Raw genomic sequence first — 22,807 nt, 5'->3', positions numbered from 1 at the left:
GTAGTGGTTTGAAGAGTAGCCGTTGCTTGGCCTCCAAAAATGAATTTTTTCTCCTCCTTTTGACCCACAGGAACTACCACGTGTTTTATTATTTGTTACTTGGCGTCAGCGAGGAAGAGCGTCAAGAATTTCAGCTCAAGCAGCCTGAAGATTATTTCTACCTCAACCAGGTAAACAGCCCCGAGCCGCGGCCACAAACGCTGCCTCTGTTCCCCATGGGCTGTTTACACGCCAGGAGGTCAGAGGCTGTCTGCCTGGGCCCTCTCTGGCCCCCAGACCGACTCCAAGGAGGCGGCATAAAGGGGCCCATTCATTCCCTGTGTCCTGAGCCCTGCCCCACCAGTCCCAGCCAAAATCACTCTTGCACGCCACCCTTGCTGGCCCAGAAACGCCCAGAGTGCTCCCAACTTTGTTTTTCAGCATAACTTGAAGATCGAAGATGGAGAAGACCTGAAGCATGACTTTGAGAGACTCAAGCAGGCCATGGAGATGGTGGGCTTCCTCCCTGCCACCAAGAAGCAGTAAGTAGGCAGCCCAGCCCTCCTGCCTTCTCCCGTGTGGACACCCCTACCCCTCCCCATCTTTACCTAAGGCTACTCCCTGAGACCTGGCTAACACCCCAGAGGGAACCCAGATACTAATAAGGGCAGCCCGATGGCAGCTAGCATGTGGAAAGGGACTCGTCATTAGTCACTGGGAGATGTAAAACCCCAGGGCTTTTACCCAGCAGTGCAGATGTCCTTAATACCTGAAAATGGTTACGATGGTAAATTTTACATGATGTGTGTTTTACCACAATTAAAAATTTTTTTAATTTTTTGGAAAGCCACCCCAGGGAACTTGCCACACCTGCCCGATGAGTTCAGTATACCCAGAGGGAACCACTGCCCACTTCTGGGAGGGCACAGATCAGGCCAGCCCCCTTGGAACACTGTTGGCAGTTTCTACTAGACCTTTATGTGCCCAAAGCAATGTGTGCTTGTGCTGACTTGAAGACTTGCACACGGCAGCCTTGTTATTAACAGCCTCAAAAAGTTGGAATACCCCCCCCCCCCCGCAAGACAAATGCTCACCAGCAGGAATTCAATAACTAAACATCTATATATCATGCAGAGATTGGCAAACTTTCTGTGAAGGGCCAGATAGTAAAATCTTCCGCGTGGAGGGCCAAACGGTCATTGTTCCGTGGTCTGTGTTTTTTTGTTTTGTTTTGTTTTGTTTTTTAACTACCCTCTAAAAACTGAAGAGCCATTCTTAGCAAAGACACTATACAAGAATGGACTGTAGATTGCCATTCACTGGACTCCACACATAGCAGTGGTGCTCACCTGGGGCCAGCTCTAACCCCACGGGGCCGCTGGCCACGTCGAGAGACATTTTTGATGATCACACTGCGTGAGGGGGAGGAAGGACACTGCTTCTGGCAGCTAGTTGGCAGGGGCCAGGGATAGTGTCCCCTAGTGCACTGGACAGCCCTCCACAGCAAAAAATGATCCAGCCCCATGTGTCAGCAGGGCTGAGGCTAAGAAATGCTGGACTATATAGCATTGAGTATGACCAAATTGGACAATACATAGTAACACGCATAGCACCCCCATATCACGGTCTTCCAGTACTAGGCCAGATACAAGTACATATGATTTCATGGACATCAAATTCTCAGATAGCATTAGGACATGAGGACAGCCATTCCTCTGCAGGAGCTGGGGTGGCTTTCAGTGCCTGGAATGTTCTGTCTCTTGCTCTAAGTGCTAGTTACAAGGAGGTGTATATTTTGTGACAATTTATCAAACTCCACACTTAAGAATTTTTTGCTTTCTTTCTTTTTTTTTTTTTTTTTTTTTTGCCTGTGGTTTTTTTTTTTTTTTTTTAAGATTTATTTATTTATTTATTCAGAGAGAGAGAGGGAGAGGGAGGCAGAGACACAGGCAGAGGGAGAAGCAGGCTCCATGCAGGGAGCCTGACGTGGGACTCGATCCCAGGTCTCCAGTATCACACCACAGGCTGCAGGCGGCGCTAAACCGCTGCGCCACTAGGGCTCCCCTTTTTGCCTGTTTTTTATGCATGGTTGGGGGATTTTTTTTTTTTCACACACATTAGACTTCCATAAAAAAATATTTAAGCACCCACGCCCCACCAAATAAATAAACAAACAAACAACCCCCAGGTGAGCCATTGGTCTACAAAGTCACATTCCACAGAGGGTCTGCAACAGTGAGATTGGACCTTTTTTAAATTTCATGTGTCCGACTGAACTTGGCTGGTTGTACAAATTCAGCCCAACTGGCTGGAAGATTCTGTTGCCTTATGACTCTGGAAACCACTCCAACCTAGGCTCCTTTGCTCTCACAGGATTTTTTCCGTCCTCTCAGCCATCCTGTACTTGGGCAACGTCACGTACAAGAAGAGAGCTACAGGCCGAGACGAAGGCCTGGAGGTCGGGCCCCCCGAGGTGCTGGACACGCTGTCACAGCTCCTGAAGGTACTGCCCTTTGCACCCAGCCTCCGTGGCCAGCAAGGACCCAGAACCTCCTGCCTTGGCCGCACTTCAATAAACCAGGGCCTTTCTGCCTGCTTCCACACTGCTGCCCCACCCTACCCCACCACCACCATCTGTGCAACACCTCTTCCTTGTTTCTCTTTTTCTGTCTTTTCTTTAAATTGAGGTATAATTGTCATACAGTATTATGTTTCAACATTACAACATAACAATCCGGTATTCGTATGTATTGCAAAATGATGACTACAGTAAGTCCCGTTAACATCTGTCACCACACATGATTACAGAATCAGTTTTTTCTAGTGAAGAGAACTTTAAAGATCTACCCTCTTAGTGACTTTCGTTTATGCCACACAGTATTCTTAACTAAAGTTCCCCTGCTAGACATTACGTTTTCAGGACTTCTTTATTTTATAACTGGAAGTCCATTCCTTCTGAACCTCTTTATTACCCACCTTACCAATCCCTGTCTCCTGACCCTGGCAACCACCAATTTGTTCTCTGTATCTGTCAAGCTTAGTTTAGTTTGGGGGGTTTTGGGTTTTTTTTCTAGGTGGATTTTTTTGGGGGGTTTTTTGTTGTTTTTTTTTTTTTTTTTTTTTTTTTTCAGATTCCACATACAAGTGAGATCATACAGTATTTGTTTTACTCTGTCTTACTCTTGTCTGATTTATTTCACTTAGCGTAATGCCCTCAGGGCATCCCATCCCTTCCTCATTTCTGAAGGACTCCTTCCTGAGCATGGCTGCCTCCCCTCTCAGCCCCTCATGTGAAAGGCCCTTCAAAACCATACTTTGAAAAAAATAAAAATAAAAAAACAAAAAACAAAACCATACTTTGATCAGCGAGGTCATTTGCTCATTGAACCTGCCATCCCCTTATCCACTGGCACTTAACCCCTAGGGGCACTGGGCAGTGTCTGGAGGCATTTGTGGCTTGTCACAACTCCGAGGGGCTACTGTCCTCTAGTGCATGAGGCCAGGGATTCTGCTTAACCTCATATAATGCACCGAACAGCTTCCCCATAGCAAAGAATGATCCAGCCCCCAGTGGTGCCATATCTGAAAAGTCCTGCCCTCGTCTTTTTTTTTTTTTTTAAGGTTTTATTTATTTATTCATGAGAGACACAGAGAGGCAGAGACACAGGCAGAGGGAGAAGCAGACTCCCTGCGGGGACCCTGATGCAGGACTTGAGGACCCTGGGATCACAACATGAGCCAAAGCCAGATGCTCAACCACTGAGCCAGCCACTCAAGAGCCCTCATCTTTCTGTTTCCTAAGTTTACATTGCATCTATGGCTTTTCTTAAGGAATATGTGCCTGGTTGCAAGAGTCCAGCTTCTGTTGTGTTCATGTGGATGAGTATACACATCTGCCAGGAGTTTGGGGCAGCTTCCCCTGCCCCTACTCTGACTACCTGTAGCTTGTGGAGGGGGCTTGGCAGTTAGGAAGAAACAGGCCAGGAACCTACTCTAACAGCATCATCCATAAAGGCAGGCAGCACATAGACCCACAGTGACACCCAGTTCTATGTGGCCATACTCCCAGGCCATTGACCGAGCCAGTGGGTATGATCATTGGGAAACATACTGAGCATAACACTCATCACAGGGTGAGCTTTAGGCCCATACCCTGGTGCAGCTGCTGGAGGTCCTCTTCTCACCTTCCTCAGGCTTCAGGCCTTAGCTCAGTGACGTGAGGACCCCCCCCACCAGTAACCCTTCTCTCCCCTCCCCCCTTTCTCTCCCTCCTTGACCTTGACACAGGTGAAGCGAGAAATCTTGGTGGAGGTCCTGACCAAAAGAAAAACGGTGACAGCCAATGACAAACTCATCCTTCCCTACAGTCTCAGTGAGGTGAGTACTGCCCTAGGCTCTTTCAGGGCACGGGGTGGGGTGGGGGCTCCAGAAGCAGCCGGCCTGGATAGTCTTCTTCCTGTCCTTTTTTTTTTTTTTTTTTTTTTTTTTAATTTATTTATGATAGTCACAGAGAGAGAGAAGGAGGGAGGCAGAAACATACGCAGAGGGAGAAGCAGGCTCCATGCTCTGGGAGCCCGACGTGGGATTCGATCCCAGGTCTCCAGGATCGCGCCCTGGGCCAAAGGCAGGCGCTAAACCGCTGCGCCACCCAGGGATCCCCTTCTTCCTGTCTTTAAAGAACTGTGACAGTATCTCTTGTCTTCACATGAGCTCAGGCACAGCACAGAGCAGCTCTTACAACACACTTGAGCCCTAGGGCCAGAACTTGAGGCCACATGTGTTTCCATGCCAGTTGTCATTAGCAGAGGACGGCCACTTGCAGCCCACAGGCCAAATCCAGCCCACTGCCTGCTTTTGTAAATAAAGTTTTATTGACATACAGCCACACTCTTTTTTTTTTTTTTTTTTTTTTTTTTTTTTTAATATTGTGGGTTTCCTACTGTATTGGCAGAACCAAGCCAGGATGCCAAAGACCATCTGGCCCTTCAAGTTTGTTGACCCCCCCCAGGCTAGAGTACGACCTTTACAACCATTAAGTGGGTCCCTGAATCTTGATAAGTTGCTTCTCTCTGGCCCCAGCCTGGATGTTTTCCTTGTGATGTGTTTTTCTTGCGTTTCTACATCTCAAGAGCAATGTGACTTGCAGCTGGCAACTTCGATGGCCTCAGGAAAATACCTAGCCATGGGCTGGGTGGGGATTTATGGAATTTTAGTTAGTGGTAGAAGCTGCTTGGGTATCTTAAACAAGTACCATGGACATTCTGAGCTCCCACAGGCAAAGGTCCCCTGAAATGTTCTGTAAAGTTGCCACAGGATACCTGAAACCCCAACAGCCTGGCTATCCCTTAGGGGCGTGATGCCGAGGGAAAGATACCAGGTGTGGGGCTTTATATCCCTTGCGGCCCCATTTCCACAACCTCCCGGGAAAGGCAAAACCAGAAGATGTGTTCTAGATCTTAATTATAGCCAAGTGCATCTGTCACAATAGATCTGAGGACATAAAAACAATTTATTATATGTAAATTAACCTCTATAAGCCTTTTTTTTTTTTTTAGGTTTTATTATTTCTTTATTTGAGAGAGAGTGAGAGAGCACAAAGCAGGCAGGAGGGGAAGAGGGAGAAGCAGAGTCCTCTTGATCCCAGGACCCTGGGATCATGCCTGAGCCGAAGGCAGATGCTTAACCAGCTGAGCCACCCAGGTGCCCCCGTTTTTGTTTTGTTTTGTTTGTTTAAGATTTTACTTATTCACAAGAGACACAGAGAGAGAGAGAGGTAGAGACATAGGCAGAGGGAGAAGCTGGCTCCCAGCGGGAAGCCTGACTGGGACTCGATCCAGGACTCCAGGATCATGCCCTGAAGTGAAGGCAGATGCTCAACCACTGAGCCACTCAGGGATCCCCTTTTTTGTTTGTTTAATTTAAAAGCTGTTACTGCTTTTATGTACATGATGGCATCTCCACAATGTTCCCAGAACCGTAAGGGACCTGGCTTTCAACCTAGTTTGTCCTCCTGGCTAGTTCTCCCCATGGGCTGACCGGTGCCCTCTCTAAACCCGTGTTCCATCCTCAATGGTCCCCATGTTGCTCTGAGGAGCAGGCTGGCTGGTGAGAAAGACTTTGCTAACCTTAGGCTGCCAAGTCCTGGCTGCATAGTTCATGCTCCGATGTGTCGGGGCATTCCAAGCTGAAGGTGATGTGCAGAGTGAGAGCGGCCGTGTCCAATGAGCTGGGGGTTTAAACACACCCTCGAATTTCCCGTGAGTACAGACCTCTGGGTACTGCAGCACACCTTGCCAAGGTGTGACGCTCCCCATCCTATGCCCACAGGCTATCACTGCCCGTGACTCCATGGCCAAGTCACTGTACAGTGCTCTCTTCGACTGGATCGTGCTGCGGATCAACCACGCCCTCCTCAACAAGAAAGACATGGAAGAGTCTGTCTCGGTGAGAGCCCCTACCCCTGCCTGCTCCACCAAGCAGAGCTGGGGAAGACCAGGCCCTTAGTGTCACACGTCCTTGGCAGGTGGCCTGTGACGTCGGGAGCCAAGGTGGCTGTGGTTGGTGTCAGCAAAGAGGCCAGTTTCTCCAAGGCCCAGGGAACAGGATGGGGTGTAGTTAACACCCCATCCTGTGCGTAGTGAACACACAGCACCCCTCATTCACATATTATAGATTCCAAGGTAGTGGCAGCAGAGCGTTCAGCAGAGCACAGAGCCCTCACAACCAAACGGCTCACTTCCACGGAAGGACCCACCAATGATAACTGTTTTCTCCGTATTCCCAGTGCTTGTCCATTGGGGTCCTCGACATATTCGGATTTGAAGACTTCGAGCGGAACAGTTTTGAGCAGTTCTGCATCAACTATGCCAACGAGCAGCTTCAGTATTATTTCAACCAGCACATTTTCAAACTAGAACAGGTAAGGAAATGCCATCTTGTTGCCCATGCACCCTGAGAGGGTATGGAATGACCCCAACCCTGGACTCTTTCTCTATGGAAGAGAAAGTCTGGGAAACCTCTGCCCGGCCTTGGATGGGCAAACACTAGGCATATTTTTGTCCACGGGTCAATCTTGTACCTTCTTTCTGCTCAAATGTGAAAATCCATCCGATGGGAGAGAAATGGAGCTGCCTCATAAGGATTTGCTTTGGCAAACCGTTTTAATAATCTATCTCCTGTGTCTCTTCACTACGCACTCAGCCATCTTTACCCATGTGTTATTCTTCACATTGATGATCTAGGCAGAAAAAAAATGATAGGCTTATATAAATATCTAGCTGATTTTACTATTAAACTTTCCTTCTGGCTGCTGAGTAACTCAGTGCGGACCGCATTGAGTTACTGTGACAGTGGTGAGACACAGCAGATGACACACATCGTGCAAAAGGGAAAGAATATAAAATGCCTCATTGATAATTTTTTTTTATTGATCATACATTGACAAGATCCTATTTTGAATATATTAGGTTAAATTAAGTCTTTTATTAAAGTTAATTTCACTTGTTTCTTTTTACCTTTTTAACTGACTGAAAATTTGGAGTTAGGCAGGTCGCTCGCACTACATGGCATTATATCACACATTATTGGACATTGCAGTTCTAGAGCAGGGGACGGCAGATGGCAGCTCACAGGTCCAATCCCACCCCACAACCTGTTTTTGTAAATAAACCTTTAGTGGCACATGGCCACGCCCACTTGCCTACATATCATCTGCGGCCTCTTTCCTGCTATGACAGCAGAATCATGAGAAGACTCTTTCTAGCTCATAAAGCTTAATGTATTTATTATCCGGCCCTTGACAGAGAAAGTTTGCTGGCCCCCGGGACATGTTAAGTGTGGTTTTAAGCATCTCGTGTGACAGATATTTAAGCATGTACATTCTTGTTTCTTGTTATTAATAATTTTATGTAATTATGAATATATTTCCACTGATACATCAATATGTATTGGTATTTACAGATGCATGTATAAATATGTATGTACATACATAAATATGTTTATACAGACACGTGGTATGTAAATATTAGCATAGCCCTGAGGTAGTGAAATTACCAGCTAACCCCCAAACCCTGCAGGAGGAGTACCAGAGCGAAGGGATCTCGTGGCACAACATTGACTACACAGATAATGTCGGCTGCATCCATCTCATCAGCAAGAAGCCCACCGGGCTCTTCTATCTGCTGGACGAAGAGAGCAAGTGAGTGTCCGCGGCCCAGTGCCCCCCACAAACCTGATTCCCCAGCCCCCAGAGCCTCACCCTGAAGCCAAACCATCCCCAAGAACTTCTGAGTTTGTCACGCTCATTTGGCCACTAATCCTGACCTCACATTAGCAAAGTGCATGTAGCATTTATCAAGGAGATATTAACATGTGCGATAAATCTGGATCATGCATACCTTGGAGCTGTTAAGAAAGGGACATGGGGCCCAAGTCTCGAAACTAGGCATGAGGTTGGTGCATCCTTGCAAAGGGCAACACATGGAATCAGAGACCCAGACACCAGACTTCCTGCTAAGCCTGGCACCCCTCGTCCATAGGACACCGTGAAGGCTAGAAGAGGTGTTGCTAAAGTGCCTCATGCTTGGCCACCCTGCGGCAGTCACTGAAATTCACTCACCAAATTTATTTCCTGTGGCTCCTGTAATAAATGACCACAAAGCACAGGTAGCTTAAAATAACAAATGTATTCTCTCATGGTCCTAGAAGCCCAAAGTGGAAAATCAGTATCACTAGGCTGAAATCAAAGTGTGGGCAGAGCTGCACTCCCTCTAGAGGATGATCCTTCCTTGCGTCTTCCAGCTGCTGGGGGACCCTAGCATTCCATGGCATGTGGCTACATCACCCCAGTCTCTGCCTTCTGTGTGCACATCACCATCTCTTCTGTCTCTGTCTCATCTCCTCTTATAAAGATTCCAATCCACTGGATCAGTGTCTACCCCCCAACTCCATAACCTCATCTTTACTAATTATATTCATTAAGACCCTATTTCTGAATCCGGTCACTTTCACTGGTTCTCAGGATCAGCACACGGACACCTCTTTCTATCAACAACCTTTTTTCAGCCCCTTGTCTGCTTCTAAAGTCCCGGGAGGGGGCTGGGTTGAATCAGGCTCACCTCCTGCCTCAGACCCAGGCCCATGGACACATCCGTTCGTAGCTGGGATCCAGGGAGAGAATGTTCAGATAAGAGAACGATCAGGGTGCTAGGAAGGACTAAATCATCACTTCCAGGAAACCCAGAGCTGGATCCTGAGGAGGAATGTGAGGCATGGCCAGGCTGAGCAGGGTTGGATCTGTCTTTGTTTAAAATCTTGCTATTTTGGTTCTTTGTAGATTTTTTTTTTTAATTTGCATCGATCTGGATTTTCTAAAATAGCACATTAAAATGGTATTTATCCCAATGACTGAATGAGCAGGTTCCTCGTTCCACACCCTTTCCCCAGCCCTGGAAAGAGCATGCTTCGTAGCTACAGCTTCTGCCCTCCACCCCACACCCCATCCCCATTAAGCTGTAGAGCCTGGCATTGGGATTCAGAGGCAAATTGCTCTGTGTGTATTGGTGGTGAGGCTGGGCAGAGAGGCAGGGTATGCCAAAGCCAACTGCAGCATTTCCTTCCTGGGAGGCAGAAATAGCCAGGTACAACGGGTCCCTTATTCGGCCCTCCCTGCCCCATCCTCATCTCCCAGTCCCTCCCTGTAACAGGGGAGCAAGGGCAAGACCCCCTCCAAGACACAGCGTCCAGATACACACAGACCTGAGTCATGCCTTCCTGGGATTATTCCTGGGAGCTGCCCACAGTGGGCCCCGGGCCCAGTCTTGCCCGTGCCAGATGTTTGCATTGGCCACGAGGGCCCGGGCTTCATCCACCAAGGGCCTGTGACCAGATGCTGAGCAAGTGGTCGCCGCTGTTCCTGCAGCTAAAAGTTCCAAACCCTCTTCCCCAGCTTCCCCCATGCCACAAGCCAGACCCTGCTGGCCAAGTTCAAGCAGCAGCACGAAGACAACAGGTACTTCCTTGGCACCCCCGTCATGGAGCCAGCATTCATCATTCAGCACTTTGCAGGGAAAGTGAAATATCAGATCAAGGTATGTGTGTGTCCGTTGCCATCATCAGTCCAGGGTGGGAGGCAGGAAAGGCAGGAAAGGTAGATGCCCCCAAGGCCCCTTACCTCCAGCCATCCCTTTTACTAATAGCCCTCAGACCCAGCCCTACATCTCTGGCTCTTACTATCAAAGACCCTAGGGATGGGACCCCCCTCTGTGTTGTTGAGATGGGTCCCACCCCACCAGCAACCATTGCATGCTGGCTCCCAGGACCTTGGCAGTCACTGGCAAGTGACCACCCACCTCCGTTCCCCCACCAGGACTTCCGAGAAAAGAACATGGACTACATGCGGCCAGACATCGTGGCCCTCCTGCGGGGCAGCGACAGCTCCTATGTGCGGGAGCTCATTGGCATGGATCCTGTGGCCGTGTTCCGCTGGGCTGTGCTCCGGGCCGCCATCCGGGCCATGGCCGTGCTCCGGGAGGCCGGGCAACTGCGGGCCGAGAGGGCCGAGAAGGCTGCAGGTATGGGGCCCACTTGTCACCGTCAAGGGGGAATACTCAGTCCACTTCAAAGCGTATATTTCTGTGGCGTTTAGCACCTTCACCGTGTCGCGTAACCACCACCTGTCTCACAGAACTTTGATCATCCCAAACAGAATTTCTGTACCAGGGTATATAATATACTCTCCTCATCCTCACAAGGCAGAAAGACATGCTCCTGTGTTGCTATAAAGATAGCCTGAGGGCAGCTGCAGTGGCTTAGCGGTTTAGCACCGCCTTCGGCCCAGGGCCTGATCCTGGAGCCCTGGGACTGAGTCCGCGTGGGCTCCCTGCTTGGAGCCTGCTTCTCCCTCTACCTGTGTCTCTGCCCCTCTCTCTCTCTGTCTCTCATTAATAAATAAATAAAATCTTTAAAAAAAAAAAAAAAAGATAGCCTGAGGCCCAGAACAGCTGAGTGACTGTCCACAGGAGCTTGGCTCCAGATACCAGCTACGGGGCTCCATTTTACCAAGGGCCTTCATTAAAAGCAGGACCAAGGAGATAAAGCCTTCATGAAAAGTAGGAATAAATAATGCTGCTTAGGGAGGAATCGAACACTTCACAGTTCCCGGCTGTGTCCAAATTTGAGCATCAGACTTTTTGTGTGTGTTTTTTTAATGAGTTCAAGTCAGGATCAAAGCCAAAGCCTCTGTGGCAAAGACAAAGCCTCCAAGACCCCAGGCAACCCTCGCCTCCAACTCCATGTGCTCTGTGTCCACAGCCGGTATGGGCAGCCCTGGCACCCACGGTCACCTAGGAGACCTGCAGAGAGGAGCCAGCACCCCATCGGAAAAACTGTACCGGTGAGCGAGACCTTGATTTGTCCAAACCAAGGCTGGTAGACAGCAGTATTGTTTAAAACAATGCCAGAAATCCTACACCCTCGAACCAGGTTGGGGTTGACCTGAATAAGGAACCCGGCAACCACTTGAATCCAAAGGACCCAGAAACAAATGGCATCTGGTTGCCGCTTTTCTGCACACAGAAGGCAGGCCTCGGTGCATCATCTGCTTTAGGGAGATGCTGGACGGCTCACTTTACAAAAGATTCTTTTCAGGGCCATTGGCAGGTGAGGCCAAGGAGCCACTAACTAGTTGCACCGAGCAACAGGCTTAATTTAAGAGCACTTTCTCCCTTAGCCTGGGCAGAGTGGTCGAGAGCAGATAGGCTGAGTTACTTTATTTGCTGTCGGAGATAAAATATGCCTCATTGCACACAATATGATGAGGGTATTTTGTGGCCACCCTGGCAATGACCGAGGGCCTTCTACATATCCCTGTTTGCCCTGGGTATGAAAGTGGGCAGCATGTGCCACACTGGACAGACATCCAAGGCAGTGACAAAGCTAGAGGAGGGACACTTCTGATATCTTGAGAGGGCCAGACAGGCTGTATTAAAAAGGGACCAGCTGAGACAGACAGGCCAGGAGAGGTGTGTTCACAGTTGGGGAGGCACATGCCAATGCTCTGTGGCAGCCAAGTTCCCAGCTTCTTCCTCAGTACCCCAGATTCCCAAGGAGCAAGTTAGTAAATATTTAAACTTGAAAAGGTCATTTTATTTTTGAGCCCTTCATAGTAAAAACTTCAAGAGATTCATAAACATTGTATACATGGCGGTATAGTGTTAGCACCTAGGTAAGTGACCATCCATAAGTGATTTCATGTGTCGTTTCCCTGTTTTTTAAGAGGTGCATTTTTTTTTTAATCTGCTTTTTCACCCAAAAGGGGGCAAGAGAAAAAGAAAGCATCTCTTGATTTGCTTGTGTATTCCCACCCTACAAGGACTGAATGTGGACCTGGGGCCACATTGGCTGGAGTGATGTCAGTCTCCCCAGGGCCTGGCCCCTAGGCTGCGGGTCCCACTCCAGGAGCGTGTTTAGTTTATACAGATTCTCCCTTTCAGCTGCTCAATGCTAGATTTCTCATTTGACGGCTCTGAGGAGTTCGATATTAACGCTTTTGAGGACATCATTGCTTTCTATGAAAGCAAGAAGTAAGTAGAAGCAAGGGCCTTCGAACCCAAGACCAGGGAGGCACATCAAGAGGAGCTGCCATCCCCAGGCGCTCAGCGTGGCGTCCAGGGCCAGGAGCGGGAGCGGCAGGCTGGGGATACCAGGGCCCACTGGGCCAGGGGCGGTGGGTGTGTGTTGAAGTCATAGGCCTTGTTCAGAGCTCCAGCCACTGTGCTGACCGCTCAGGGTATGGAGGTGAAACATGACCCTTCTGTTGTCTTTGCTCTGTGCCTCCCTGGAGGGCGAGGGAGCAGAGGTAAGTGAGGGTCTCCAGGCCCTGGGCATGGTGCATGGACACAGATGAGGGGCTGCCGATCGGGGTCTTTCCAGGCCACCTGCCCTGAGCTTAAACATGTATTTGAAATAATAGGAATGAGGGGTTTTTAAAAAGAAACACACAAACCAGAACCTCGTGTCTCACCCTACAGTCCCTGCTGCCTCAATTCCAGAAGTTCCATAAGGACATTTGTCATCTAGACATCCTTCATGAATAGTCCCTTCCATAGCATCTGATTTTTATCTCTGATCCATTCTTGTTCTCGCGCTTTAGTGCCAAAGTTTGGGCTTAGAGCGTATGCTCAGCCATGGGACCCACAGTGATCGAACAAAAGGCAGTGAAGGAGACTGAATTATTTGGGGTAAAGCTCTCCTTCCATAAGGTCTCCTACCCTCACTGCTGAGCTAGGTCACCCTCTGTGTGAGCATCCCTCATGCTGTAGGGTGTTGAGCAGCATCCTATTCTCACCCCACCCGATGCCAGTAGCACCCTCCCCACCCAGTAATGACAACCAAAAATGTATCCAGACATCACCTGGAGGGTAGCATCATCCTGGTTGAGGACCACTGTGTGAATTCCCATCCATTCCTCCTGAGGCCTTTCTTGAAGCCAACAAGGAGATGGACACGTGGCCACAGAATCAACCAGAAAAACTGATGAGCTACACCCACATGTACCCTCGGGTCTAGCCCTCGATGCTTGTTATAATAGAGTCCAGAAGGCTGTTCTATATGAGGCCTTTTTGGTGATCTGAGATGCTGTGTTGCAAACCCCATTCTGCAGAAGCATCCCTGGCCCTCCCTGAGAAAAGGGGAGCCTCCGTGGGGTGGTCAGTCACTCTTGGCTGAACCCCCTCTCAGTCCAGAAGGGAGAGACAGCAGGCGTGCAGACTCTCCAGCTGCATGTTTTGGCTCCAGTGGCCTGGGGATGGTCCCGACCGTGCTGGGGACCCCAAGGTGGCGGGCCTGCTGCTCTAACTTGGTCTTCTCCCTGTCACTGCACCCCCTACCCCACCCCACTCTCAGCGATTTGCATGACCAAATCATCAAGACCATCAAAGGATTGCCCTGGCAGGGTGAGGACCCCCGTAGGCTTCTCCAGTCCCTCAGTCGGCTCCAGAAACCCCGCACCTTCATCCTGTGAGTCCCCCCAAGGCTGTGGCACCTCCCCCCAACCCCCCCGCAACAAGTGCAACGACCGCCTCCCCGGCTCCCAGGACCCTGGCTGCGGGCTTCCCGTAATGCTGAATTGGCCGCTACAAACGTGCTGTCTTGTGGTTCCATTCTTATGCCAACCTTTGCTAAATGGCCCTCGTAACACTCCTGCCCCAGTGTCTACCCTGTGGCCCAAATCCTTGCCAGCTCCCCAGTGGCCAGCACGGCTTCACAGGAACGCTCCTTCCACAAAGCATCTCTTTTTCTTTCCCTAAACATGCAGAGCAAGGCTTGCTTCACCACTACCACCCCTACTCCTTGCCACCGTGAGCTTATAAAGAAGCTGTCGAAAGTAGGGCATCCAATTTCTTGCACATCCATGGCCCTGCTTTGTGTGGACGGCAGTGCGATATGGTGGGAAGGGCCCAGAAGCCACACAAACCAGGTTTGGACCTGGTCTCACTCTCGCTAACTAACTTATCATGTGGCCTGAGTGCTCTGAGCTTTCCAGCTTCTGTCTGCAAAGCGAGGGTGATGACTTGCATCGCACCCAGTGGGCAGCAGCCTCGGCCGATGGGGGCACTCGTAGCCACTCAGGGCTCAGGCCGGCCAAGAGCAAAGCTTGCGTCCACAAGAGAACGGTTTTCAAATTCATTTTTATTATGCCTTATTCTTCTTCACGTGGATTAAGATAGAACATGACAGGGCACCTGGGTGGCTCAGTTGGTTAAGCATCTGCCTTCAGCTCAGGCAGGGTCCTGGGATTGAGCCCCACATTGGGCTCCCTGCTCAGCAGGAAACCTGCTTCTCCTTCTCCCTCTGCCCCTCCCCTCTGCTCCTGCTCTCTCTTTCGTATTCTCTCATAAAAATAAATAAATAAAATCTTCAAAAAAAAGAAAAAAGGATGGAACATGACACACATAGAACCTCACAACCAAGCATCTTGCTGATCTGTGGGGCACTATTTCCTCAGCTGGTTTTTGTGGATTTTTTATTGTTTTGGGTTTTTTTTTTTTTTAAGATTGTATTTATTTGAGAGAAAACAGAAGCAGGGTAGAGGGAGAGAATCCAAGCAGACTCCCCTCTGAGCGCAGAGCCTGACATGGGGCTGGATCTCACAATCCATGAGATCATGACTTGAGCTGAAAGCAAAGGGTCCGTTGCTTAACCAACTGAGCCACCCAGGCGCCCCTCCTCAGCTGGTTTTAAAAATGAGCCAAGCTGCAAGTTTTTAAAAAAATTTTTTCTTTTGTCTGCAAGATTCCATAGAGTGTCTGAGAACGAGGGCCATGCCCCCCTCCCTTGCCCACAAGATCGGCTTTTGTCTTTTCCTTTGCACCAGTGTGAGTCCAAAATGTACTCCTACCTGAGCCCCATTTCAGTTCCTTACGGGGCAAGATCCGCCCCCTGCACAGACGCACCTTCTGCCCTGCCGATTACCAGCGGCCCCTCCTGCTCCCTGGACACCCGAGCGGCCCCGAGTGAGATGCTCCTGCCACCTCCGGGGCAGCTGCTGGCCAGTGAAGCTCATGTGCAGTCACAGAAGCACCCCACGCGTGCACGGGGTGGACCCGCCCAGGCCTCGGAGAGGCGGTGCAGCGGCCTCGTTGCACTTGTGCGCGCCCCAACTCTGCTTTCTCTGCTCTCGCTCCATCTAACCCGCGAGGCAAGGCTTTGCTGAACTAACCCAGATCCGGACACCTTGTTCTTTCTGTTCACAAAACCGTTTTTAATATTTTGACAGGAAAAGTAAAGGTATCAAACAAAAGCAGCTCATTCCAAAGGTAAACGTTCGCGACACCGCCCGAGGCCGCCTTGCTTTTTGCCCAACTTGAGAGTGCCTGGCTCAACTTGCTTTCTGGAAAATAGGGGGCCAAGGGTGTTGGTGGAGGGAGGCACTTTTAACATCTCTAGCTTTGTAGCTCCTCCCTCTTCCTTCCATCGCCCTCTACCCCCGCTCCCCTCCAAAAATAATTTCTCTGATCAAAAAGCTTTGGAGGTGTCTTGGGGTTTCCTGGAAGCGGGGTGTGTGGTGGGGATATTTGCACAAGCATGTTGACAGGAGTTTCCCAGGAGGAAGCAGGCTGGGTCAGGGGGAGGACTGAGCAAGGAGGTGGGCTTGGCCCAGTCCCACAGGAGTGTGAACAGCACCAAAGAGCTTCTCCCATCCAGAGACAACAGGACCCTTCCGTCCTCTCCCCCTTTAAGGTCATTAGTTACCTACCATTTCTGGAGGGCAGAATGGAATGCAGCACCTCCCGGTGTTTCTGGGAGGCTGGGAGAGGAAGTCCCACCAGAAAGGCGGCAACTGTGTGTTGCCAGTAGCCAAGATCCCAGTAGGTGACCTTGGGGAAAGTGCACCCAGCCTGTCTATCTCCACGTACAGTGTACAGACAGATCATGAATTTGCAATAGTGAGAAAAAACCTCTCAGTCTGGCCAACAGATGGCCAGTGCTAGTTCCTCTGGTGAGCTGATACTAAGGATTGGCACACATTGGAAGGCCCACCGGATAAGCTCATGCAGAAGTGCTGAGGACTTGGCACTCCTGAAGCTGTGCAGGAGGAAGGTGGCCCCCTGGAGCTCTCGGCTTCTGGGCACTCAGACTACAAAAGAGGCCATAATCAGGCCTCCCAGAGCTGGTGGTGCCATGTGCCAGGCACAGCTCAGGCTCAATTCCAGGGTTACCCCTGCCTCCTGCCCAGCCCACCAACCCCTGCCCTCTAGCAACACTGTCCCGAGACGGATCCTAAGAGCTGTCGCACCCAGCAGCATAATCCTGGCTCCGGGGCATCTATGAGGCCTCCTAGTGCCCCCTGGTACCCCAGGAGGGCAGGCCAGACCCCCATGTGTCTGTCCTAGAACCTGCTGGATTCCAAGTCCCTAAAGCTCATCATCAGCATGACTCTTCACGATCGAACCACCAAGTCCCTGCTGCACCTACACAAGAAAAAGAAGCCGCCAAGCATCAGTGCCCAGTTCCAGGTAGGCAGCCTGGGGAGCCCAGGGCAGATGCTGAACTCGACCTGATGCTCTCATAACTTGGCCACAACAAACCCAACAAATGGCTATTCTAGGGCTCCTGACCTTGGCATTGTTTGCCATCTGGGACTGGATGATTCTCCGTGGCGGAAGCCATCTTGTGTGTTATGGGATGTACAGTAGCATCCTCCAATTCTGACACCCAAAAATGTCTCCAGACATTGCCACATGTTCAGGATGGGTAGGGGTAGAATCACTCCTGTTGTGAACCAGTAGTTAAAGTAGCAGGTTAGCGCCTTAAGGCAGCCACTGAACTGTGTTGTTTGGGCTTGTTTCCCTTTTCCCCTGGTTGCCGGGAAGCTCAGAGGCACTTTTTTTAAGGGGCCCAACGGCTGCTGCTGACCCTTACTTACCATTACTTTTTTTTTTGTCCTCTTCCTCTTTCCTCACTCTGAGTCTTTTGTGACCACTTTGGCTTTTTTTTAATTCCCTAACCTGGGAGCTCCTACAAATTCTTTTTGTACAGAGCAGGCCAAAGACCAAAATCATGGCATCTGTGCTGCTTCTGAGGCTGACCAGCATTTTAAATCCCCAGAAGGCATTTATCTGGTCCCACCCCACATTCCCACTGAGACAAAGGGCTGGGAGAGCCTGGGAAGATTACCAGTCAGCTCTGAGGACCCAACAGATCTCTTTGGGGCTCCCAGAGATAGCACAGCCTCCAGTCAGAATGTCCAGCTACAGCCTCCCGCATCCTGCGTCAGTGCCAACGCCAGCGAGTGACTGGGTCTCCTCCCACTGAGTGGCCTGCCTCTGGGGGTCCCATCTCAAAACCTTCTCCCTGTTTCCCCAGACGTCCCTTAACAAGCTCCTGGAGGCACTGGGAAAGGCAGAGCCTTTCTTTATCCGCTGCATCCGCTCCAATGCCGAGAAGGTAAGTGGCTCCCATGTCTTGGGGAGGTGAAGGCCAAGGTCTGGCTGCTCAGCAGGGGGTTATCCTGTGTTGCTGTGCCCCTTGGAGGGCCAGGAAAAGTCTCAGGGAACCAAGTGTTCACACAGGTTCTGGGAACTGTAAATGGTGTGCCGTGGCCAGTCCCAGGTAGAGGGGGGTTGGCAGGAGGCAGTTAGGGCAGCTGGGTGGCCAACCAAGAGCAGGGACATCACTTGAAACCTGGAGGAGCCCTAGGAAGGACAGGTCAAGCATGCTCTTTGGTGCATCCCCACATGGGCCAGTGCAGAAAATGTACCAGAAGGGAGGGGCTGAGGTCATGCAGCAGAGGCATAGATCCTACTGTTCATTTGATCTGAATATTTCTAGAAAGACTCATGGAGCATCAGTGGGTGCCCCAATGGCGGGCTCAGTCCTTACTGCTAAGTTTCCTTTGCCTGAGGGGTTCACTGGCTCTTCTGTGCCCTTGGAGACTTTGCTGGGGGCTGTTCAGGATCTGGGCCTGCCCGCTTCATCTCTCCTTTTCCCATTTCCCTGGCCTTCCGCTGCTCCTAGGAAGATCTGTCAACATCCAGAACCCAGCTTCTCCCTACCAGTTTCTGTAGCTTCTGTCCTCCCGGGCAAGGAGCTGGATTCCTCCTCTGGGCCTTCACCTGGCTGTTTCCTGCCCATTCCTTCCTCAAAACTCGGCCCAGGGGGGCCCTAGCATTGTCTGACCCATTCACATATGCACCTGGCTTCCACCTCCAGACCCTGTTCTCCTCTTGGCCAAATCCCTAGTTATTTACCCCAGGGCCTGGCACAGAGTATGAGCTCAGCTCAGGTTTTGATCAGAGCCCTTAAGAACTAGTTATTTGCAACAAATTATCTTAAATTAAGCAGTAAGAAATGTCATGGGTCTTCCAGACACCAGGGAATAGAGCAGATCAGATGCCAGATTTTTCCAGAAGAGATAAATACCTTAAGCACTGCTGAGCAGCCCCACCTCTTTATTCCAAAAAGAATGTCTGGAGCAAGGAAAGATGGATCCTCCAGGTGCCCACAGCTGCCAGGCTGGGGACATTCCCAGCCAGCCGGGGCCCACCTGTGCTCCCTAACTATGCTCATGCCCAGACTCCTGCAGGACTTTGTCCCATAGTTTCCCATCCCCGGCTGCCAACGCTTAGTTGTCCAGCAGCCAGCACATGTCTTGATCGCTCATACCCCGTTTCAGAAAGAGCTGTGTTTCGACGAGGAGCTGGTGCTGCAGCAGCTGCGCTACACAGGCATGCTGGAGACGGTGCGGATCCGGAGGTCAGGCTACAGTGCCAAGTACACGTTCCAGGTAGGTGGCACAAGCATGGCTGTCGTCACATGGCAGAGGGCCAGTCACCTCCTTCTTTCAGAGAGAGCACTTCTCTGGAACAGGAACCCAGGGGATTACTTTACACCAGGGTTTCTCCACCCTAGCACTGTTGGCATTTATACCAGATTATTCTCTGTCATGGGGGAGTCAGGGGGAGGCAAGATTCCTCAGCAGAGGTGGCTGGGCCCTGGCCAAACCTGGAAGGATACAGAGGGGTCAACCCAAGCTGGGAAGAGGGAATTGCACGAGCAGATCCCTGTACAGCTCTGCCCTCTGTTGAGCATCTTCGGTGACAGATGCTTTTATACCTATCTCTTGTGTTGTGTCAACCAGCAGCAAGCGGGCCGAGCTCCTCTTTTGCCAGGGAGGTGATGACTTCAGAGATGGCTCCCTGGGGTTTTTAGAAATGCAAAGGATCATCAGTAACCTCAAATTAGTGAAGACCAAACAGCTAGTGCAGTTTCTCAGCTGCAGCACCATTGACACTAGGGGCTGCCCGGTCATTCTTTCTGTGCGGGCCTCCTTGTGCATTGTGGGATGTTGAGCAGCATCCCTGATCTCCGCCCACTCAATGCCAGGAGCACCCACCCCTCCCAAGTTGGGAGAATCCTGGATGTCTCCAGACATCACCAGACACCCCCAATGGTAAGCCGGCCTGGGTTGAGAACCCCTGGCTCATGCCGTGAACTGGCATCACCTGTGTGAGCCCTGGGCCTGAAGCCACAGATGGTGGCACCAGTGGCACCTGGTCCCCAATCCAGCTGTACCAGGACATGGCCTCGGGGACATGGCTTCATCATTGCATGCCTCCCTTTTTCTCATCCACAGAATGGAAATAGCACCTCTCTGACCCTGCATAAATAGAAAAAGCGAAATCACAGAAATGGGAGGACATGCTGGTGTATTTCACTAATGCTTGGTTCTTAAAAATTTGAATTAACTGTTTACTTAAAAGCTGCATGTGTCCAGCTATGATTCAGCTCTAATGAGCCATAGAGCCTGAGCTCCCCCACCAAAGGCAGCCCTGTTTCCTGGCCACCCCCCAAAAATGCCAGTACCGATAGGCCCTTAAGAGCCACTCGCGAAGTGCCTGGAAGACCCAATACTCTGTGTGTGGTGGTCTTTCTCAAGGTTTAAGTCCTTTCAGAGAGTCTGAGATTTTATCTTTGTTGGTGCCATTCTGGCTCTGGAAACTTGGCTTGACCAGGGAATCGCTGGAGCACCATATCCTCATGGGTGGCGGAAATCTCAACAGAGATTCTCTTTTCTTGGCCAAAATCACCCAGGATTTCACAGAGCAGTTCCAAGTGCTGCTGCCCAAGAATGCCCAGCCCTGCAGGGAGGTCATCTCTGCCCTGCTGGAAAAGATGGACGTCGACAAGAGGAACTACCAGATCGGGAAGACCAAGGTCAGGGCTCCCACACCTCAGGGGGCCACAAACCCATACCCTATCTACCGCTGCACGTAGGGTCCTCCCGTGGCCCAGCGTCCCGAGCTCCATGCCGAAAGACAGAGGGCTGTGCTGAGGAAGTGTCTTTCTTGGGGCCCAGCACACTCTTTCTTCCCAGAAGGCACAGGAGTGCTTCTAAGGGGTGAGGCTTGGGCATCACGCTGGTTCCCGGCTTCCTCACACATAGCCTAGGGTTACTGCAGGATGTCTGGTACCATTTGCTAGCTCTTAATGTCTGGCAAAAGGCTTCCTTTCAGACACCATCTACCACCTCTACGTATGTGCTGGTTGCTTCTTATGGTTGGGGCACCAGCTGCTGTCCTTGTCCAATAAGTGCTAAAGTCAACTCCTGTTAGGGCTTCATCTGATTTGGAAACCCCCCTCACCATTCTCCAACAAGCTAATCCTAGAGTTACCACGTGACCCGGCAATTCCGTTCCTGGGTATGGACCCCGAAGAACTGAAAATAAAGCGTTCAAACAAATCCTTATACTTGAATGTCCATAGCGGCACTAGCCACAACAGCCAGAAGGCAGAAACAGCCCATATGTCCGTCAGCTGATGAATGGATTAAAAACCTGTGGTCTGTTGGGATCCCTGGGTGGCTCAGCGGTTTAGCGCCACCTTCGGCCCAGGGTGTGATCCTGGAGTCCTGGGATCAAGTCCCACGTTGGGCTGCTTGCATGGAGCCTGCTTCTCTGCCTGCCTGTGTCTCTGCCTCTCTCTCTGTGTGTGTCTAGCATGAATAAATAAATAAAACCTTAAAAAAAAAAAACTGGGCCATTCATATAATGTGATGAGCGAAAAGCAGCATGACACAGAAGCCTGCATAGTGTATGATCCCATGTATATGAAACGTTCAGGAAAGATCCACAGAGAGCAGATCATTGGTTACCAGGGGCTGGGGAGTGACTGCTCATGGGGATGGGTCGCTCTTCAGGGTGATGGAAATGTGTTGGAGCTAGTGTTGTTTGCACAATGTTGTGAATGTACCAAATGCCCCGATCTGTTTGTGTTAAAATGGTTAACTTCACATTACTAGAATCCTCTCAATATATTAAAAAAAAAAAAAAAAAAACTCCCCTTGGTCAGGTCAGGCAACACACCAGCTTGGTCTGTGCACTTATGGGGCACAGGGATTCTGGGGGCTGCACTGACCCCTCCTGTACCCACACCCCCTAGGTTTTCCTGAAGGAAACAGAGCGGCAAGCCTTGCAGGAGACGCTGCATCGGGAGGTCGTACGGAAGATCCTGCTCCTCCAGAGCTGGTTCCGAATGGTGCTGGAACGCCGGCACTTCCTGCAGATGAGGCAGGCAGCCATCACCATCCAGGTACTAAGGAGGCCTTGCAGGACCAGGGACAGGGCAGCCAGGGTCACACATCCCCAGTCCCTGACTGCCCACTGCACCCCCAGGCCTGCTGGCGATCCTACCGCGTCCGGCGGGCATTGGAGAGGACGCAGGCTGCCGTGTACATCCAGGCTGCATGGAGAGGCTACCAGCAGCGGATGGCCTACCGGCGCCGGAGACAGAGTATCATCCGCCTGCAGAGCCTCTGCCGGGGTCACCTTCAGCGCAAGAGGTGAACAGAGCAAGGCCCCACCTCCCATCCCTCCCCCAGCACCCCTGGCCCCAGGAGCTGCCTGAGATGCCACCTGTCCAGTAGAGCCATCTGGGCACATGACGCCCCAAAGAGACATTCCAGGGATGGTGGGCAACACCTGTAGATGAAGGCTGAGGTCACTGTTGCCAGGACTTGCTCTCTGGCAGGGACCCCTCCCCACCTCACTGAATCCACCCACCCTGAGCCCATTGATGAAACACTTGGCTTCAGAGTTGGAGGGTTCAGGCTGCTAAGTAAGACCAGCCCATAGCGGATTCCCCTCAACCCATGCTTATATGTAAAGCTCAGGCATCTACCCAGCCAGTGACCCCCAAAGAAATTCAGGAGTTTCTTAACAGTTCCCTCTCACAGCAGAGAGACTTAGGGCAGAGGTGGCCATGACAATAAATAGCCATTTCTTGTATCTCCCTTTTCTAGCTGAGGCATTTCTGCTTTTCCAGAACCATC

The 22,807-nt window shown here is 50.8% G+C and overlaps 1 protein-coding gene across 6 annotated transcripts in view; it reads left to right on the top strand.

Moving 5' to 3' along the window:
* Positions 1 to 22,807, top strand: part of MYO9B (myosin IXB) — an 89,455-nt gene that overhangs the window by 53,086 nt on the left and 13,562 nt on the right. For 3 of the 6 annotated variants that reach the window (XM_038566929.1, XM_038566930.1, XM_038566928.1), the window contains exons 5-23: positions 71 to 170; positions 421 to 521; positions 2,353 to 2,482; positions 4,267 to 4,356; positions 6,307 to 6,423; positions 6,764 to 6,898; positions 8,055 to 8,176; positions 9,926 to 10,067; positions 10,346 to 10,550; positions 11,290 to 11,371; positions 12,471 to 12,560; positions 13,882 to 13,995; positions 15,755 to 15,794; positions 16,872 to 16,994; positions 17,845 to 17,925; positions 19,154 to 19,264; positions 20,572 to 20,694; positions 21,919 to 22,068; positions 22,152 to 22,318. In XM_038566929.1, coding sequence (XP_038422857.1) covers positions 71 to 170; positions 421 to 521; positions 2,353 to 2,482; positions 4,267 to 4,356; positions 6,307 to 6,423; positions 6,764 to 6,898; positions 8,055 to 8,176; positions 9,926 to 10,067; positions 10,346 to 10,550; positions 11,290 to 11,371; positions 12,471 to 12,560; positions 13,882 to 13,995; positions 15,755 to 15,794; positions 16,872 to 16,994; positions 17,845 to 17,925; positions 19,154 to 19,264; positions 20,572 to 20,694; positions 21,919 to 22,068; positions 22,152 to 22,318 — 2,223 coding nt within the window. Of the gene's footprint in view, positions 1 to 70; positions 171 to 420; positions 522 to 2,352; positions 2,483 to 4,266; positions 4,357 to 6,306; positions 6,424 to 6,763; positions 6,899 to 8,054; positions 8,177 to 9,925; positions 10,068 to 10,345; positions 10,551 to 11,289; positions 11,372 to 12,470; positions 12,561 to 12,820; positions 12,836 to 13,881; positions 13,996 to 15,754; positions 15,795 to 16,871; positions 16,995 to 17,844; positions 17,926 to 19,153; positions 19,265 to 20,571; positions 20,695 to 21,918; positions 22,069 to 22,151; positions 22,319 to 22,807 lie in introns of all 6 variants that reach the window. The other 3 variants (XM_038566931.1, XM_038566933.1, XM_038566932.1) reach the window with 3 other exon arrangements.

Source organism: Canis lupus, chromosome 20 (assembly GCF_011100685.1).
Source record: "Canis lupus familiaris isolate Mischka breed German Shepherd chromosome 20, alternate assembly UU_Cfam_GSD_1.0, whole genome shotgun sequence".
Classification (NCBI taxonomy): Eukaryota; Metazoa; Chordata; class Mammalia; order Carnivora; family Canidae; genus Canis; species Canis lupus.
The sequence above is the reverse complement of the archived record's forward strand: the minus strand, read 5'-3'. Positions and strand labels throughout refer to the sequence as shown.